This window comes from Coptis chinensis, chromosome 4, assembly GCF_015680905.1.
Source record: "Coptis chinensis isolate HL-2020 chromosome 4, ASM1568090v1, whole genome shotgun sequence".
In the NCBI taxonomy this organism is placed as follows: domain Eukaryota; kingdom Viridiplantae; phylum Streptophyta; class Magnoliopsida; order Ranunculales; family Ranunculaceae; genus Coptis; species Coptis chinensis.
The window spans coordinates 32119175-32139933 of NC_141459.1; the positions used below are offsets into that span (position 1 = coordinate 32119175).

Consider the following 20759-nt stretch of genomic DNA (forward strand, 5'->3'; position numbering starts at 1 on the left):
GAAGAAAAAGTTATACGTACATAATTTGAGTGGTAATAAGATCATATTTCCTATTTTTTAGGAAATAATTTATATATTCTTTATACGTGCGGAATTTGTGTGGTAATTTCTTTTCTATTTTTGAGAAAATAATTGCTAGTTAAACATAATTATATTTGCGAAATTTGTGGAGACTAATTTGAATTGTATTTAAGTTGGGCAAGTTGTACTAAAATAGAAAACCATGTAGTAGAACTATATTAATCATAAATAAGTTGACACTGGAAATTGAATCAAACTCTCTAAAGAGTCCACATGGCATAATAGAAAACATTGTAGAAAACCACATAAGAAAAAAAAAAAAAATTATCTCTCATATTAGAGTGCTTCTACCAACTTATATCAATTAATAGCTATTGTATACGGTTTACACCCTTTATTGGATGGGTATTTTTCAAATTGGGGGTGTATATTTCACACATTATACGCTTTACACCTCCATTGGAGATGCCCCAAGTAACGGTGGCATATGTTGGGAGCAGTTCCCCAACACGTCTCATATTATGAGAACAGGTTCGAACTAAGATCTAACTTTCAAGCTATTATAAAACAAGAATCTTGTCTTACTACAAAGACACATTTAGGTGCTTACATTTTTTTTTTCGATAATATTTAGGTGCTTACATCAAGTCACGAACATTCATTCAATTATCGCGAACCCGTTCACGATCGATGTTTTTCAAATCTTTAAACCTATTATGCTTCGATAAGTATGATTTTTGAATTTAGTTATAATCTAAAAAAAAATAATAATACATTTTCTAAATTATTTTAAATAAATAATTCTAATTTCAATAAAGTGAGAGAATTTTTGGTAAATTGTTTAAAAAAGAGGAAACTGATTAGGATAATTAAAGGAGGTAGTTCTAAAATCATAAAATAGAGAGATTACAAATACACAGTTCGGTTGAGAAATTTTCCTCCTAAAGATCCGGCTATTATATAGTGTAGAGATAATAATACTTGGTCAATTCCTACCAAATTGTGGTTATAAAGCCTCCACAAGCACGACTGCTGCAGAACCAAGAATACTGCTGGAGGCTGCGGCACTGTTGGTTACTATCCACGAACTCCTGTGTTTGACCAGCATATTTTGTCACACAGAACTAGTGTCATGTTGGTAGACGGAGCGTTAAGGAGCCAGAAATTCCATATCAGTTGGTGATCTTTGACTGTCGGCTTGCCTCATGCTATATAAGCTCCGGATTATTTCATGGAAACAGGCAGACTAAGGAAACTGGCTCTATTCTCTAAAAACACATCCATAAGAAGAAATAAACTTACAGAAAAAGATTCATGAATCATCTTTTTAGGAGGTTTTAAAAAGAAAAAACCCCATAAACCTACAATCTTATATAAGCTACAACCATCAATAGCACCACCAGGCAGGCGCTGGAAACTGAAAGATGGAGAAACAAGATGCAGTTAGAGGTAGCTTATCATCGGAACAAGCACAACTGAAAAGAATAACAAGAAAACTCCTCTGCGATCTACCTTTTAAAACGGCTTCCCAAACGGCTGAGTAGGCTGCTCCCAGACTCCCAAAAAACCTAAATATACACCATAGAACAGACAGATTAGAAAACGATTGGTTTAATAATGCCTGAAAATTCCAATACGAAGAAAACATTTATAAACTAGTTAAATGACTTTTTTGTGTAACAGGACGGTGGAGAAATATGGTATAGGGATAAAAGTATACCCACTTATATAGTTTATAAAACATGTAAAAGTAATATCTGTATACATAGTAAAGCAATATAACATCTAGGAGGAGAACCTAGAATGTTTCCACAATGAGCATCAAAACCACAATATCAAAAACCTACAGCACCAACGGCTCCTTTACTGCACTATTAAAATTAGTTGAAATAAAAAAAACTCTCTACAACACCACTCTTCACAGATATATGAAGAATACATTTTCCTATGACCATACTAACTCAATACACACTACTCTAGACCTTTTATTTTACTAGACATCAGATACATAAACCCAAAATTATCTTAAATCCAAATTACATATTTCTCTAGAGTCCAAATATTACACACATCACAAGTATTTTAAATTAGCCATCTAATTACACAATCTAAATTACTTACGAATTTCTTGTGATCGGATTTCATTTTAATTATAAAAAATCAAAACTACCCTGATTCAGATACAGAACAAACTCAAGTTCGTGATCATGGTCTTAACTGTGACGACGAAGTTCTGAATTATCTACAGACAAATGATCTCCTCGTGTGAATCCACATGAAAAATGGTTTTTGCAAGTGGTCCAAGAAAATTCGGGAGATGAAATCTTCGACATCTTATTGCATGATTTCCAGGTGCTCTCAATCTCATGAATAAAAGCCTTATCTAAAAACCCAACAATTGGAAGATTAGTTATTTCCTGAAACATTTTTTTTTCCATGGTAGCTATTTCCTTAATATAAGGGATTACATTAGTACTTGAGTAAGTAAACAAGACCTCAAAACCAACCTACCCTAAACCTTTAATACCCCCCCCCCCCCCCAAAGGAAGAACACCACACCATCAAAGCATAACAAACAAAAACAAGTATTGGAACCTTATATTTTAGCTTTTACATAGTAACCCTTAAAATTCCTGTAAAAGAGATTTCAATCGTCCAGTTTCATGCTGCACACAAACGTGATAAAATTCTATATTTCACCACACAATCAAGAGAATGTCTCTTGACAAACAAACATATTAGCAGCAATCATGTCAAGAGAGAAAATTCTCTTAAAACAACCAAACAGAACACATTTTCTATTCTTTTCAAAGAAAATCAGCCTCTGCAACCATTAAAATATTTTATGCCAAAAATGTTATTATGAAAGAATAAAGTAAAGCAAGATCTTTGACTGAAAACATACCGAACTCTAAATCCAAAGCGATAACCACTTGAGAATATATTAGTTCTGATACTGCTTTGAGGAAATAGATATACACAAACTCAACGTATACATCTTACAAGAGAAGAGTATTTTGTCTGTTGTAGACAAGCACAAAGAAAATAAATGCCAAATGTTGAAACTTGAATTATAGTTCAATTTTCAGTTAAATGGGTGATGTTAGTACCATGTGCATACATATATCTATATCTAAAGGTGAAAAAGCATAATTCGATTTTATATGCCTATATTTTTTTCTAAGAAAAGAGCCCAAACTACCTCGAATGAGTCAGACATGGAAAACACAAACTTCATATCAGTCTCCAATATCTAGAAACTTCTACGCTTCTAGCTTATATTTCCAACATTACTCTTGTTACAATTATGAGTTTATAATTTACTAACCAAAATCCTAGATTTTAGGTTTCAAAATCCTATTATGATTCTAAGCTTCTAAGATATCTAAGCTCAGGTGGATATTAGTGTCTCTTTCATTTTTCTTTCCTTTTGTTCTGATTTAAGTGACATGAGACGCTTACAACTATGAGGGTTTCCGTTTCTACAGTACCAAACACTTAAGAGAATTTTCATTCACTTTGAGAGTACACCAACGAATTGTACATCACTGTTCAGTTGGCTGAAACAGAAAAGCAGTTTCTACATCACTACCTGGCCAGTTACATAGCATCATTTGAAACTTGGTGGAGCGAAACCTTGTGCAACACTTGGCTACAAAGGTGGAGGCACAAAAAATTCTTTATTCCTCATCTAAAGTTATCAACGGTTATAATACACTCTAAGGGTGCACACCATATAAAGAACGCTATTTTGGAAGGAACTTTGGAACAACGGATACATGCACTATGGAGATTTGGAATAGGAGTAGGCCTCCTAGGATTCCGATTCCCAAAACACAGGATTCTACAAACCAAACAACAGAAAAATATTGCGTTCTTATCAGTGGGACACATTCACCTATCCTGGTCCATCTCATTAATAGGATGCCATGAAGTCTAGCTGTATGTTCTGTGAGGAGGGTCAGCTCCCACTAAACAACGATGTCCGAAAGAAAGGTACTAAGCAAGAGTATCTCATTTTAAAAGATCTCAAATTCAAAAAGAACGTGGTTCTTGAATACAAAATACAACCTATAAATCTGAAGGCGCAAAGGTATCTCTTCCAGCCAGGCTTCTCACCTTGTCATAATAGACAGACACTGATCCCCTCTCCTACATCAAATCTAATACTCCTTTGAAGCAAGTCTAAGACATTAAAGATGCCACTAAAACCCACCCATCCCTAAGGATTTTATATCTATCTCGTGTATGGAAAGAGAAAAGGGACAAGACGTTTGAAACCAAGAGAACAAATGATGCTATGATACCATGTTTTATTAGAAATTTAGAAACCATTTTCACTCAAGAGTCAAGAGTATATCAGAATACCCAATGCAGTTCCATGAAACAAGCAAAACCAAAAACAAAAAGAAAACAAAAATACCGTTTAACTAAATATCTGGCATACTTATTGGTATTTCTCCGAGAGATAAGTATATAGGATCGTCGTCATCAAGGATTTCCTGAAAGAGAAAGTGGGAAATAACAAAACCGTAAATTAGTATAGAAGTATATCTGTATTAATGTGTATCAACTAGTTGTGCATGGATTACAAGAAAAGAATGGCTGGCTAACTTGGATAAGTTTCTTGACTATACCACGGCATTATGAAGACCCATTTCATTATGCATACTAGTCATATCTGCTGGCACTGATGAACAATTTGAGATATCATTTCCAAGTAATTCAGAGATCATAAGGCCATAACCATCCTGGGCATCGGGAAGATCACCAGTGTCGTCCATGTGGTTTGGAAAACCGTCCAAGCTCGAATGTGCAATATCGGTCCTGTATAATTAACAGTTTTGCATTTAATTAAGAGGTGGCTCTGAACTTTGCAACTAAATCGTAATCAATGGATATTAATTACTGCACTTGGAAAGCTTTAAAGGAAAAACCCATGAACCGAATCACACAAAGTTTAGAAGTACACGATGTTCCTATATGCTATCATAGAATATCAGAAGTTGAGCTGACTAGAGACGTGGAAAAGAAAATGATGGGAGATACTCACTTTCTCTCTGAATGATCAAAAACCTCGTGTTCTTTTGGAGAATCATCTTCCACTTCAACAATTATAGGCTTCTTGGCATCAGCTGCACCTCCATCATAATTGTCAGATCTTTGACAGCCATTACTCATTGACAAATCAACATCCACTTGTAGTCCCTTCTTGGCTTCCATGGTAGAGGAAAGACCGAAAAGAGGACGACCATCATGAGTCTCAGTCATATCAGATGATTCCATGAGGTTAAGGTCACAGATTTTAAACGAACTTGGAAACAATTGCTTCTCTTCTTTAGGCTCAGTTCCTGATTCTGGTGCACCTCTTGGAAGCAATGCAACATCAAACAATCTCTCTTGATCAACAAACTCAACCACTTCCAAATCAGGTGTGGAACTCCTGTGTAAATCTGATGGATTTGCACCGAAATTGTGAAGCTGCAAATAATCATTGGGGCGGGAAACCTCGGTGGAAGACCATTCTCTAGCTTTCTTTGATCCCTCTCTGATGTCCTCATCCTCTAAAACTCTTTTTTCACCTCTGTCCTTAACCACAGAATTGCTGCTTCCAAGCTCAAAAAGATTTTGTCCTGATTCTTGACCATACATAACAGATCTATCCAGCAAAGATCGAGACATCACGCCGTCACCCCTCTCCGTTTCCAATGCAGAACCCAAGACTCCAACATCTTCCATAGTCTGGACTAATGGAGCTTTGGAATCATCAGAATCAAAACGTTTTGTTTCTGATAAATGTTTGGTTTCTTCAGTGGGATCTTCTCCTGTTGAAACTTTCGGTCCTTTGGTAGTAGAAATATCACATGCTTGAAACTCGCCAGCCATTGTAACAGGTTCGACATTTGAATCCTTAACTGCCAATGAAGAGCCAGCTTTGGTGGACACCTTCGCAGAGCTGCCTAGTTGTAACAAATCATTACTATTTTTGCTTGTGTCATCCTCCTTTGATAAATGATCCACGGAAAAATCCTCCGAAGCAGTTTGTTTCTCCAAACCATCATTGATCACGGCATCCTTCGTTTCACCAGTTTCTGTATTCGAGATGTTGACGTCATCAGAAGCATTAGAAAATCTGTGATCAGTCTCACACGGAACTTCTTTCCCAGTGGTCGAAGTACTTCCTTTGGAACCCGCATCATCAGGAACTTCAGATTTATCCACCTCCATTTCCAAGTTACCCACAACATCACTCGTTAGTGGTAAATCATTACTTCCAGGCTTCGAAACTCCACTGGTACCATCAAAATCACCCTGGCGCTCCTCATGATGCCATTGCCCAGAAACAGAATCATCCCCATACTCCATATTGGGAGACATCTGATCATTATTATTTCTAACATCTCTACCCCACTCAGAATCAAAACCCCTAGTAGAACTAAACCCCGTCTTTCTCCTCCCTCTCATACGACGCCCCCCTGAACCTCCTCCTCCTCCAAAATCAGACCCCCCATTTCCAAGACGATTAAGAACAGAACCTCTACCATCACCCCCTAACATATTCCCATTTCCCCATTTCTCAGTAAGCACATTAGGTGGTAAAACACCTTGAGAAACTAAATACTCAGCCGCAAGCCGACCCGCTTCCATTAATATATCCCCACTACTTCTCCTCACCTGCTGCTGAGGTGGCAGCGCAGGCTGATAAGGTCTATTATTATTATTATTATTATTCGACACCATCCGTCCATTAAAAGAACGATTATTATTATTATTATTATTATTATTATTATTATTAAAGTTTCTATTATACCCCGAATTATACATTTCTGGTGATATTCGACCCGTAACTAGACCTCCTCCTCCCATTCCCATTGAATTATTATTATTATTAGACCTACTAAATCCTCCACCACCACCACCTGGACTACGATGCCTAGAATGCATACTTCTTTTCTATTTAAATATAACTCAAAAAAAGAAACGTCTACAAAATTTCCTGTAAACAAGAATACAATAGAACATGTTAGTCAAGTATTATAATATATATATATATATATACAGAGAGAGAGAGAGAGAGAGAGAGAATATACCAGGGGAGTAATTGAGTTATGGGATCGGGTACTGGAGTTTGATTGATGATGGATTTGGATTATGGAGTTTTATCAAAAAATTAACAAAAAAAAAATGATGAAAGGGAATTTTTTTATTAAAGAGGTAAATTTGGCACGCATATCTCATTGTGGGTAAAATGGTCAAGTCATTACCTAAATTGGGGGACTGAAAAGGGAAATCTCACTTTAATGGGCTCGGGTTGAATATCGTAATTAATTTTTTTCATTCTTTTAATTAAAGGAACTTGTCGTTTAGTGGTCACAGGGAGATACGAAGCCTATCCAGTCTTCCATCATATATATGCAGATCACATGCTAAGCAATAAGCATACACATAAAAGTGATAAAACTGATAAAACAAATACTTTAAAGTAGAAGCGGCAACAAGTCTAATTTGTGTAGGGACTAGGGAGAGCTCCAAAGGACTGAAGGAGTGAACCATACACAGTAGAGAGATTACCGATTGTTCATGGTATGCAAATCCAAATGGGCTAGAAAGTGATGTGATAACAAATGGTGCTGTATGCAGGGCCGGCTCTGAGTTTGTTGGGGCCCTAGGCGAGCTCCTAGATTGAGCCCTTGTAAAACCCAAAGAAACAAGTGAAAAATCATTTGCAAATTTGTTGATAATAATAATAAAACGTTTAAGGCTCTAATAATATCAAAATGATGGTAGTCTAAGGGTGATGATTTTTAATTTTTCACAAGTATATCCCATGTTCAACTCCTTCCAGCAGTATTTTTTTCATACACTAATGGCAAATTGGGCCTAGTATAGTTACTTGTCAATGAGTGGGGGCCTTTTTATTTAGCTATTATGTGGGAGGCCTAGGGCGACTGCCTATGTTGCCTACCCTCAGAGTCGGCCCTGCCTGTATGTCTAGGATTACACTCCTCAATTTTGGCCTCAGGTGTTAAGATTGTGGCCTATAAAATGATAACTAGTTTTTGAACCCGTTCTATGAACGGGTGCCGTTATATTAAATTATTATGAAAATTATACTAACTATGTGGAGTTGTGGAGCTATGAGGTATAAATATTATATTGGTTTTTACTTAATTTTTTTATGTGGGTGGTTCTTTGTCTTCTCCAGTTCGGTTGTGTAATTGTTATCCACATGTTTTATGTAGAGCTATGAGATATGCATATTATATTTGTTTTTACTTAATTTTTTATGTAGATGGTTCTTTATCTTCTCAAGTTCGGTTGTGTAATTGTTATCCGCATGTTATATGTAAAGTTATGAGATATGAATATTATATTGGCTTTCACTAATTTTTTTATGTGATTCCTATGAATATCATTAATTAGTATATCTCTCATGTTGAAGAAATAGATGTTGAAGTAACGTTAAGTTGATATAGCTGTCACGTAATATTGCTTCAATCTAGTTATTAGATAATGATATTGGGCTACACTATGAATAAATTATGATTGAGCATTTAGTAATGGTTTCTTGCTGTTTACAAAAAAATGTTAATCTTTTCAAGTTTACATCCATTATTAGCTATATTTTGTAGGTTATGTAAATCAATTGGGAAATAAGTGATTATGGACAGAGTAGAGGTGTAAATTGAAGGTGGTCGAAAACTGTAGGATATGAGGAGAAATGTTATTCTGGGTTGCATTATCCCACAACTCTTTTGTTGTACATAGAACTTGTTGTTGATTGGACATGATGTTATTTTTCAGTTTTTTAATGTAAATGGTGTAAATTTATAAAATTTTATAATGGCAGAAAGTAAGAGCAACGAACAGCAGCTACACAGAAGAAATGCTATCACTACATCTCTGTTGCTATTTCTGATTATGTATTAATCTTATGGGATAATGCGTTGTAGAAGAGATAATAATTGATTTTCATATTTCACTTTTCAAGTGAATTGAAGTTTTCATTTCCTCTTTCTATGCATGTTTCATTGTTCTTTTCTAGGATAAAATAGAAGATGCTTGTACAGAAACCAACATGAATATTTTGTGCCATGGCACTTACCTTATCACCATGCTGAAATCACTAGCCTCACTGTGTTGATGAACTTGGCTTGAGGTTTTATAAGGAATGGTGAATTTATAAAGAAGAGCGGGAATAATCTGATGCATTCTAGGCAAGTGTTACCTCCTTGTGCATTCTAAACACAGTTTTTGGTGGTTCGATATAATTTACGTCTATCTCTATGTTTGCCTATGGAGCAAAGAAGTACGCATATATTACTCGGTGTCATTTGCCAACAGGGCATAATTTTGCACTTGGGAGCATCATTACTATTTTCCTTTCTATATTGGTACTCGAGTACAATCTTGCAAGCATTGGGCCTAAGAGCATATATAGCTGATCAAACCCTAGATATTTGCGTGCCGATCTCTCAACTCTATGCTTATGCTCTGAATTTGGCAATGATGAGGTTTTTTCAAGCACATAACATTATGAACCCCTTAGCTTAATTATTGTTTACATAGCTACTGGGATTTTTTTCTTGCATTTGCTTTTCACTTGTGTATGAGCTTTCAAATGGTTTTAAATGTTTTATTATATATTGATTTGGTATCTGCTTACTTTCAATTTCGTTATGTTATACAAAACAGAAAAATGAGTTGTAACAACGCACAAATAAAACATTGTGCGCTATGGTTTCCAACTTTTGGCACTATTCACAATTGGTCTGTACACACTTTCTTAGAATTAATATTTTAAACCCAGTACTTTTGATTATGTTAGAATTAATATTTTAAACCTAGCACTTCTGATTATATCATACTGTCAAGTGGCAGCTGAATGTGTTAAATATATTGAAAATTGGAAGAATCATTTTATTACCAAGAAGGGAGATATAGCGGGTTGTTCTAGGGAAGTGAAAACCAAAGTCGAGTGTATGACGGCATTATAAAAAATTGGCATTCATTTGTACTCTAGTGGGGTTTCCTTGTAGTTCAATTGAAAATATTTATATATAAATATTCCAACAGTGCAATGTAGTCCTTTGCCTAGTAGGCATGTTACCATTAATTTATGTATGTAGGACTTCTATTGTGTGTGAGATTCCTAGCGGTTTGTATACCTGCAGTTTTTTCCATTCCATATTTTCACTTATTTTTCTTGGGTGTTTAGAGCATCTTCCATATTAAGCCAAGTATCGTATTATGTACACGTTTTCGAAAGCATTCCAGTCCAAGTTACTTCTAACCACAGCATTGGCCAAGTAACGTATTACGTACAAATTTTTTAAAGCATTCCAGTCCAAGTTACTTCTAGCCACCGCATTGTCACACAATGATTCCATATGCATTGTTGATGGCATTGTCGATGCATTGTGAAGGTGGGTCTAGCTTGTTGCTAATTTCCACATAAGAGAGTGGGCTCCCGCCATGTTGTTTCTTTTATGTGTTTTTTTTCACAAAGGTATGGTATGTTTTTGAATTGTATATGTGTCAGGAGCAGTTTTTTTTTTTTTGTTGAAAATATATATGACTTTAGAAACTTTTGTTGCAAGTATTTACGATTGCATGTTTTCTTTTGTCAGTTGAACAAAGAATTGTCTATATGTTTCCAGATTAACCACTACTGCATTACCATATTCAAATACATTAGCTATAGCTAGCTAGTTCAATATATCATATTTGATTGGAAGGTAATGAGCTTGGGTGTTGACGCAGCCCCACCTGGCAGTTATGTTGGAGTGTTTCGTTTTCAGCCTGATAATTGTAGTTGTTGTTGTTTCTCAATTGCATACCTCATCAGTTGAACTTGATGACAACACATATGACGTTGATCCTGTTGAAGAGTTAATTTTATTTAAGAACATGGCAGGACCGGAGAAACACAGTTCTATAGAGAATATAGAATAACTAGAACGATTTACTATATATTAGGCAATGCCATCCATTCTTCTTTCAAAAGTTCAGACAACATTAATAATTGAAATTAATGCATATATAAAATTTAAAATAAGCATTCAATAGGAAAAAAAAAAAAAAAAAAAAAACTATTTGATCAACATAATAAAATTTTGATATTCAAGTACTAATTCTCATTGTTTTCTTTTCTTTATTATGAAACCGTTCTTTTCCTCTTTGTTGCTTTTGTCATTGCTTTGGTTTTTCTCCCTGTCCTTCATTTCTTTAATTTTTTCTTCGAGACAATATATTTTATCTTTGTTGTGTTTATCATCAACCAAACAATCTAGCATAATATTTCTGAGGACGTCGAGTTGATTTTGTTTCTCTTCAACCTCTTTTCTTTTCTTCATAAGTTCTTTGAAATTGAAGTCTTCAATTTCTATATCACGTTCATCCTTTATAAACTGTATTGCGTGAAAAGCTGCTGAATCCTCTGCTCTTGCAACATAATATGTAGTGCTTCCATCAATTTCTTTAACTACGATGTCTTCATTGTTAAGGAATAAGTCTTTTGGTACCTTTAATGTTACAGTGCTTTTGAATCGTCCATTTTCTATTTCTGTGTTGTAGACCGGATCTTGTTGAACGTTAAGTCCTATTTCTAGAATTTCCTTTAGCAATTTTTTTTTACACAAACTGTAATTTTCACACGCCATTATCTGCAATATACATAATAAAATTTATAAATTATTTATCCAATACTCTTTAATATAACAAAAAAAAAATAATAATCAATATGAAATGAACTTAGAAAAGAATTGTAAATAATGGAGAAGAGAAAGAAAGTTGGCTATCTGGTTTTTCGATATGTGTAGTGCAATTGTTGTTTTTTGTACATATATAGGAGATAAGGCATGATTTTGTAAGAAGCTCAAAAATTCTACGTGTAGGAGATAAGGCATGCATGATTTCATAGGAGGCTCAATTACTACGGGATTGGATTTGCATAGGATTCTAATTTAGTTTTGTATCTATATATTAAAATATATTTTTTGTTTTTTAAAACTTCTACGTATATTGTACTATTGGGCCTAGGCCCAAAGATATATTTTAAGTAGGGATTTCTATTGCAACTTACATTCAAATTAAGTTACATAGCACCCCAAATGAAATGATCGGAGACTTTCACTTAAGCAAGGAGATTGGGGGAGCTGGTAAAGGAGTTGCAAGAGTCAGCCTCCAGGTTCATCTCCAAATCCACAGTCGAAGAACAATCGCTCTGTCAGCGTGCCCTCTAACATCCAAAAGCTCTGTTTTTCTATTCCCCAGGGCCAAAATGTACCACTCTCTCTGTCATCCCATCTCTCATGTTGCATGCGTGGCTGACAAATAATAATTCTTTTTCTTTTATAATTCTCCCAAAGCTGGACGAACAACTATTCAGAGCCAAATGCATTTTAAACGATGGGGATGCTGCTTCCTTTCTTCCTAACAAATCTCATGGTACTATATTTCCTCCTTACTCTTCGTTTGCTTGCCTTCACTTAATCTTTTACTAATTTAAATTCATGTTAGGAGGGTGGAGTGTTGAGTTGATAGAAATTTTTATAGCCAATTTGGCCGTAATATCAGATGGTTCCATTTTTTTTTTTTTTGGCTTTATTTAAGGATTGGTAATTTGAATTTGAAACCTAATTCGAATTACCGATTAATATATAGGAATTCAAATCACTCGATATCACTATGTTAAAATTCCTATACTGCAATAATCAGTTTTCCTCAATTCCTCAAAAACAATACATTAAATAATACATTAGATATATAAACAAAAGAATTGGCATAATTGATAAACATTGTCAAATAATAACTTATAATGCTTATTAGAGGATATATAAATAAAAGAATTGGCATAATCGATAAACATTAAACTATCAGCTAATTGATCTGATGGATCTAACACTACGCTAATCCTCATCCAATATAATTCTGATCAATTATTTGGGATGGTTAGGTAGTTCATTTCCCAATTTGGTCCTCCTATAAGCAATGCTTCATTTATTGACTTCAAATAGGCATTTTCGTTTCTCAAGTTTTCAATATATTGATGAAGTTGTTTTTCTCTAGTCTTTGCTTCGTGTAGCTCTTCACGTTTAGTAATGACTTCTTTGTGGTTGACATCTAAAACTTCAAATTTGTATATCTGTTGTAGAAAGCGGATAGCGTTTCCTGCAGCCGCATTTTCTGAGTCCACTTTCTTCGCTTGATACGTCCCCGGAAATGATTGGCTTATAGGATAATTTGGATTTTTGAAGATTTCTCTCATTATCGGCAAATCTATTATGACATATACAGTGTATTGGTTGTTTTCAATCTTTGATATGTAAACTGGTTCTCCTTGAAATTTTTCCTTGATTAGAATTTCCTTCAACGCTGTCTTGAGTGAAATATTGTGTTTGGTTTCATACTCCATGAGCTACATTTTAAAAATTATATTAGTTTATATTATCCAGAAATATGCAGTCTCACCATTGTCAGGGCTTGTAGTAATTTGGTAATTTTAGAACATGCATTATTTTAGGTTTTGTTTTATTGATGGATCTTTTACTGTTTTGCAGGCTTTGTGGGAGGATACTAAATGTGTGTCAAAGTGGGCTATAGTGAATAGGTGCTACTTCCCTACGGAACTTTTCCTGAGTTTGAGATGGAAGAAAAAGATTTTTTTTTGTGGCCAGTAGGAGAGGAAGGAGGAATGTCATGGAAGATGGATATGGAGTTATAACTGATATTTTGGGAGACTCTAAGCAGGTATATATATACCACTAAACTTGGTTCCAGCATTACATAATTTTGATATAAAAACATGTATTTTCTTATACTCTACATACATATATATACTATACCGTACCCTATACACACACACCTTTCCCCCTTGAAACTAATTTTAAAACATATGGATGATTTGAAAGTTGATATGTTCTCCTTAGGCCTGCTCTTATATTTCATATAATTTCATCATATCGAAGTTCCCAACACCATCTTCAGAAAAGTTCCACACAGAAAATAAACTTATTTGAGATTTCTGGATACATTGATTTGGGCATTTTTTAGTTTTCATGTTTTAATTATCATTATCTTCGTTATTGATCGACCGGGATATTACTGTATAAGTCTGTAAATAGTTGGGACCAATCACTTTAGACATCATAAATTAAACAGTATGTTAATTTCATTGGTTATGTCTGAGTAAGATTTCATTTCCCTAAAGCCTATAAGCTCTTTCATTTAAGTTCATAAAGGACAACCTATCCCCTTTTAACATAACCTTTAACAGTACCTTTCGGACTAAGGACTACATTTGTTTGCAAGTGCACTTGGTAGGGATGAATGACTAACCAATAATTTTTGGTTCTTTTACATATATTTTTCACAGGTTTTAACTTCACTGAAACACTTCTTTAACTTTAACAATTTATTAAATTTTTGCAGCAGTGAATGTGCAAACTAAGATCATATATTACTCTAAACTCTCAGTGTGTAAGTTAGAAACTTCTCATTTTCTACTTGCAGACTCTGCGCGACAATTCTATTGAGTGTATATTGCAATGCCGCACACCTGTATAACTGCATTTCATGGATATCCCCAATTAACTTAATCGGGCTCAAAAGTTGGTGTTGGCTGAGATTTGACTAAAAGAAGAGGTAGGTTCTATAGCTAAAGAGACAAAGCAACATAAGAAGTTCAATACATGAATCATCTTTGTAAGACATTTTAACTTAATGTAGGTTGAGAGCATGAAGGCTAAGGCATCTGAAAACGATCGAGGCAGAACTACTATTCAAATTGGAAAAGCATGCACACAAACTTCGGGACATAGACATTTTGGATGAGAAAGTCATTCTGGTTCAAAAGGATCTTTCACTTACTTACACTGGGATTGCTGAACAGGTTATTCTTTTGTTATGTTTTCAGATAAACTTTTAGGGGTAATATGTTGCTGAGTATAGAAAATTATATAATGGAAGATTTTATGTTGAAGTTCTTTAAGATAAAATAATTGTGGTGTTGGATTGATTGACTCAATAGCTTTAACTTGAAACTTGTCTCTCTCACAGTCCCACTGATTTCACAATATTGAGAAGAATTATAAAGAGGAGGGGTAAGAGGGGTTCTAGGAACAGTTAATAGTGAGTGGTTGTTACACTAATACAGGTCTTAAGATCAATATATTTCAATATAATTTTGAATTAAAATAATAATAAAAAACAAACCATTACAGGCTTACGCTAATATCTCATGTGTTTAAACTTTAATATTAATTTTTTTATCATCAGTTGAATCATAAAGGAGAAATCAACAAAATTATTAAATAAGATACTGGAAAAGAAATAGTTTACCTTATCCATTTTTGTTAACTCTTTCTGAAGCCTTGATTGAATATCTTCTATTGTATGCAATGAAAAAAAGAAAAAGAACTCAGTTATATATGTAAAACTAATGTAAATCAGAATAAAAGAAAAACCAAAAAGTTTTGTGTTTTTGTTTTGTGTTAGGAGGATCGTTGGTTTTTTATATATATAGGTTTATTTAGGTTAATTGATTAGGTTTTCTTATGTCATTAGAAGTTTAGTATTAATAGGATTCTTATTTTGTATATATCCATAATTAGTGTTTTGTTTTGTGATTATATAGATAGGTTTGTTTAGGAAGTTAATTATTAATAGGATTCTTTTTGGTAGAAGAAGTCCTTATGGTGTTTGGAATCCAGTTAAGCTAGATTATTTTCTGGGAATAGACCAACTCTGTAGGCAAAGGTTTTTATTATACAATATTAAATACCGCTTTGTTGTCCTGGGAACCTTGCGGTGAGCAAAACTGAGCTAGTTTCCCTTTGCCTAACCTCTTCTATTGTTCAAGTATATGGTGCCAAATACAGAATGTATCAAATAGAAACATCGACAGTTCAAGGGATAAATTTCAACCACTTGGCGAATGTCATACTGGTTAAGACTCTCTGTAGTCTTGATAGACTATTTGCTACATAGTTATTATAGTATATTAACTGATAGGAATTGGAGGACTAAAAAGCGGTAAGAACGCTCTACTTGGGCACGCCCAAGGGGAGTCCTCTACTTTCTCTCAAGCTTTGAGTTAGTTCATGCGCATCCCATTCAGCGATTGTTAATTCTAATAGATCACTCTACTTATTGATGGAGCTTTATCAAAGTATGAAGTATCCCCATCTGAAGTCCGAATCGGGTTCGACATGAATCGGTTCGGATTGAGTATCCCGCTTCAACCAACCAAATGGTAGTGTCATTTTGCATTGTTGCGTGCTCTATTCGGTGGTCTTAACTCAAGGAAGTGTTAGCTCCATCTGCATGTGGAAAAAGGTGGATCAATAATCGGCAAGAGCTCACCGCCTTCACGCTTATGTCACTTTGATAAAATTAGTACTGATAGTTACACTTTAAGCAATCGAAGTCTTGGTCAATAGAATATCTAATACGTTGCCAACATTTCTCCAAAACAAAGACAAAAAAAGAAATGAAAGACAAAAAAAGGGGGAAATGTACTAATGTATGCTTGGACATTAGAGTTGAATCTTTTTAGTCCATTTTGAAGTTGTGAAAGTGTGAAACCGTTGTTTCCACTTTCTAGTTTTAAGTATTTGTTTTTTTTTTTCTTTGATGAAATTTACTTTGGCTTCATTACTTGCAACATTTTCAGCAGCTTGTATCTGTCTAATTTGCCTTTGAAGGATCTCATAGGGTTGCTAGGTTTTATGTTTTCTTTTATGCATCCAGCTCTTGTCCAGTTGTCCGTCCATCTGTGTATATATTTATAATTCGTACTCTTCAAAAAAATTGTTCTATTTTGAGGCACTTCCTGCTTCATGCTCGAACATGCCTGAAGAAACGGAAAAAGGGGCTGAGATTAAGGCATGTTTTGTCGCAGGCTCGTTAATTTATTGTCTCTTTGGAAGGAGTAGGCACGGAGTTGACTATTTAAGATAAGGTGCTTGTACCTTTTTTTTTACTGAAATAAAAAGGGTTGCACCATATGGTTTCTCGTCTTGTATGTATAGTAGAAATATGTAAATTTATCAGTAAGTTGTAGCAATTAGTTCATGGACACTATAAATTGGGTAGCAGAGTATCTGCTAATTCCAGAACAATATGTATGTGTTCCCCCTACCCCCTGCAAATGCCAGTTTTCTAAATTTCATGGCCTCCACAGAATTTATTAGGAGCACCAACAAACAAAAAAAAAAAAAATGAGGAAAGTAGTATCTTTGAAATAAACTGTACAAAGGGGGAGCACCAGTGAAAAAATTAAAATGAGGAAACTAATATTTTATTTCTAGCTCGTCCCAAAAGAACACATATATCAAATTATGTCCAGAGTTACTGGTAATTCCAACTTGCGGGGGTCACAACAGCGTTACTTTTGTTGAAAGATGATTCCATTGGAACAGGCAACTATAGTGTACGACTCGATACTGGGTCACTGGGTGTAAGGATCACCTTTGTGGTAGTTGTCTGGAAGTAGATCCAGGTGGCAGGTTGGCTTCGTATAGGAAAGTCTGAAGCTAATTGGGGAATACTGGAATTTTCATCAAGACAGAACGTACGCCCCCTGTAAGCGTTTTAGCTTAACCCACTCAACCTGAATGTGATTCAGCTTAAAGACTTTGAATTCAATAGTGAAGTAAGTCCGACTCATCATCTGCGCTAGTGAGTAACTTCCACCTTGCGATCTAGTGGAGTCCCCGTTTTGCCTCAGGACATGAAATAGGCCAATTTTCTATGTCCACCATAGATTGCCCGATTATAGTGCGAAAAAAAATTCTTTGTTGTGTGTGTATTTTTTGTGTTCCTCCATTAGAAAGTATAGCAGAGATGTGCTTCTTTTACATTGAGGTGGATTAACTTGTCATCTTAGTATTTTTATCGATGATGTGCACTGATAATGAGGCTTTCCTTTCGGAATACTGAAAGTGAAAAGATTCCATCTGCCGTTCTGAGCTTCTGATTTTTTTTTATATGCAAATTTATATTTAGGTTAAGTAAGGAGTGTCTATGGTTCTTTTAGAATTTTAGGAGTTGTGATTAGTAGCTCTTGGAGCCTAGTAAAGTCCAATTTTCACTTAACTACATAATGTACGCAAGCAAATGTTAGCCTAGATTTTCTCTTCGTTTAGGTTCTGACCTGAGTCATCGGAATCAATATCCTTCAGTGAGCACCAGGGCATGTGAAAGAGTTATCAGAAAGTATATGTTATACTTTGGTCTATAATCATTTTGTTCCCCATTTTTGTATGTGGCGAACTTGTATGCTACCTAACTGCCTTACTTGTATAAAGATAAAGCTCATTGATTATTTCTGGTGATTGCAATTTGGTGCTTAAAGATAGACATTGGAAAAGTTTTTGATAAGATGCTTAACATTATTGTATAGAATGAATGCATATTAGAGTCCTTTGAAGCTTCAATGCTGGAGTTGGAATCTGATTTTATGGGTCACTGCACACTATTTTGTTAACATTCCAGTTGAACTTGAACCATGACAGAGTTGTAGTTATAAGCAGAGTCGCATTTTGCATTCAAATATTTGACTGTAAAGCTGACTACCCTTTGAGTCACATCCTGTAGTTTTACTCCAGACTCTTTATTTTCATGTACCTTCTTCAGTTCTTTGGAACAAATTAAAAGAAATGGGTAATCCCAAGGATTTTCTACCTGGATACTAATTTTTACATAAAAAACACACATATAAATAAATTGCAGGAAAAACTGGAATACTAAACTATAAGCTAATTCACTAATTGGAGTTGGTGTTGCCTCAAGTTTATATCACTCTTCCAGAGGAGATCTGAGGAAGTATCTGAGATGGGCTGACTACACAATGATAGCCACAGCAACTGTTGTAAGTTAAAGTTGGCTCAGTAATTCTTTGAAATTACTTTGAATTGTTAATGTTAGTATTATTCTTATTATTATTACTATTGGTATTTTTATTGTTATTGTTGCTGTTGGTTGTTGTTGTTGTTGTTGTCGTAGCAATAGTAGTAGTAATAGTCTGAGTAGCATGCAATACTCAATAAGATCCTAGCAATTCTATCCTTTTTAGGATAAGGACACTCATTTTCAATATTTTCCCGCTTTTAATTTAGCTAGGGGGTGTGTCAATCATACTGTCATTGTAGATACTCTTGGCAGGTCTGGTATTGTTTTGTCCTTCATTCTGGGGTAGTCTGAGTAGGCCCCTACTAGGTGAACGAATTTGTAGTGCCTTGGGTTCTTCTTCACTCTTATGAGGGTAGCAGATTGCAAATCATGTGGTCAGATCCGTATCTTTGGAGGGTTTGATCAATGCGACATGGTCTTCCTTTTGTCGAAGGTTTAGGAAGAGTGGGAAGACACCCATTTGGGAGCTTTTTATTTAGATGGGACTCTTTGCTTGGAAAGTTGTAGTGTGGGGAATCATTGAGATGTAACTTAGCTGTTAGAGAGTTTCATTATGTTGCATTCTTCTGTTTGTTTCTCGTTTGTTATTTTTGTTTTACTGTAGGTTAATCTACTGTGATCCAGCAACGGAAGTGTTTATGAGTGCTCAAACTAAGCAGAGTAGTGGTAAATCCCTTAAAGGAATTCATGGGGTGCATATGGTACCCTATTAACCTTTTCCAGTAAAAGAGGATTCTCAATGCGGGTACTTGCATCATTCAACGTATTATGAAGGTTCAAGTACTGAAGATAATCAGAGACTGTTCATGCTGTAAGTGTAAATAGTTTTATTCTGTCATACACTTATACCTATTACTATTGTGCGAACACATTGCTTTAACTTCTTTATAGTGGTTAAAATGTAATACTTCTTACTCATCCTAGATTTATTATGAGTTACAAAATTCTTCAATTCGAACCATGATATTCTCAATCTCGCAAAGAGTATCATTCTTTATTTGGTCATCACTTAGCTAGAGACTTTGGTTGTGGTTGGTTTTTCTGTAACAAAACAAAATATCTTCACCAAGGCTTTTCTGATGATTTTCAAAAAGTATTTATGGAGATGTAACCTCACACATCAAGATTAAAGTGACAAAAAGTTCTCTTAAAGAAGTTGGATTTGCCCACTCGCTCGCTTGCTTCATAGCATCATTCCATTCACTGTCGTCCTCTAGCAAACCGTATGCCTGTAATCCAAAAATGAAGGATTACATAATATAAACTGAAAAACTTGATAATCACATTTTAATTATTGTCAACATTACATTATCCTTATGTTTAGTGATACAGTGTCAATGATCAGATCTTGGCCACTAAAGCAAATAAATTAAGGCCATGCTTCTATTTAGTGTATATTATCCAGTTAATATTTTAAGGATAAATGTAACAGGACCAAGTTCAAGTTAAGATATCAAAATATTTCTAGCCAGGCCATTAATAGGACTTAAAGCAGACTCTTCAGGAATGGCACATCTCAGGCAGTAGAAAGCAAGTAATACTTCGCATGAAAACTGGGTGCTTTCCCGAAATGTATTTGGGGGTATCTTTGGTGCATGATAGAGTTAAGAGTGCTCATCTCATTTACATGGTTGACAAAATAAGGAAAAGAGCTATAGGGTGAGAAGGTAATGCACTTTTTTTTTCAAGGGAGAGTTGTGCTTGCTAAATCTGTTCTTTTATTTATAAAGTATGATGAATGAATTTATTGTATGCACTGCATATGACTCGAGCAACTTTAGAAACAAAAAGAAACACACATGCTCGTGGACATACTATTACAA

General features: G+C 34.8%; 1 protein-coding gene across 4 annotated transcripts; it reads right to left on the bottom strand.

Moving 5' to 3' along the window:
• Positions 1 to 996: 996 nt before the first annotated feature.
• LOC147503222 (uncharacterized protein At4g26450) lies at positions 997 to 7277 on the bottom strand. 4 transcript variants are annotated; one of them, XR_015221929.1, is made up of 7 exons: positions 7113 to 7277; positions 5075 to 7018; positions 4659 to 4848; positions 4469 to 4523; positions 1534 to 1589; positions 1387 to 1438; positions 997 to 1289 (listed from the first exon to the last, which is right to left on the bottom strand). XR_015221929.1 is itself a non-coding variant. In XM_086607990.1 (6 exons), exons 2-5 carry the CDS (start codon positions 6964 to 6966, stop codon positions 1537 to 1539), a joined length of 2190 nt encoding a protein of 729 aa, XP_086464116.1. In that variant the 5' UTR covers positions 6967 to 7018; positions 7113 to 7277; the 3' UTR covers positions 997 to 1438; positions 1534 to 1536. The 4 variants fall into 4 exon arrangements, 1 of the variants encoding a protein (XP_086464116.1); XR_015221931.1 differs by having other exon boundaries at positions 4445 to 4523; XR_015221930.1 differs by having other exon boundaries at positions 997 to 1438; positions 4445 to 4523.
• Between the last annotated feature and the right edge of the window lie 13482 nt (positions 7278 to 20759).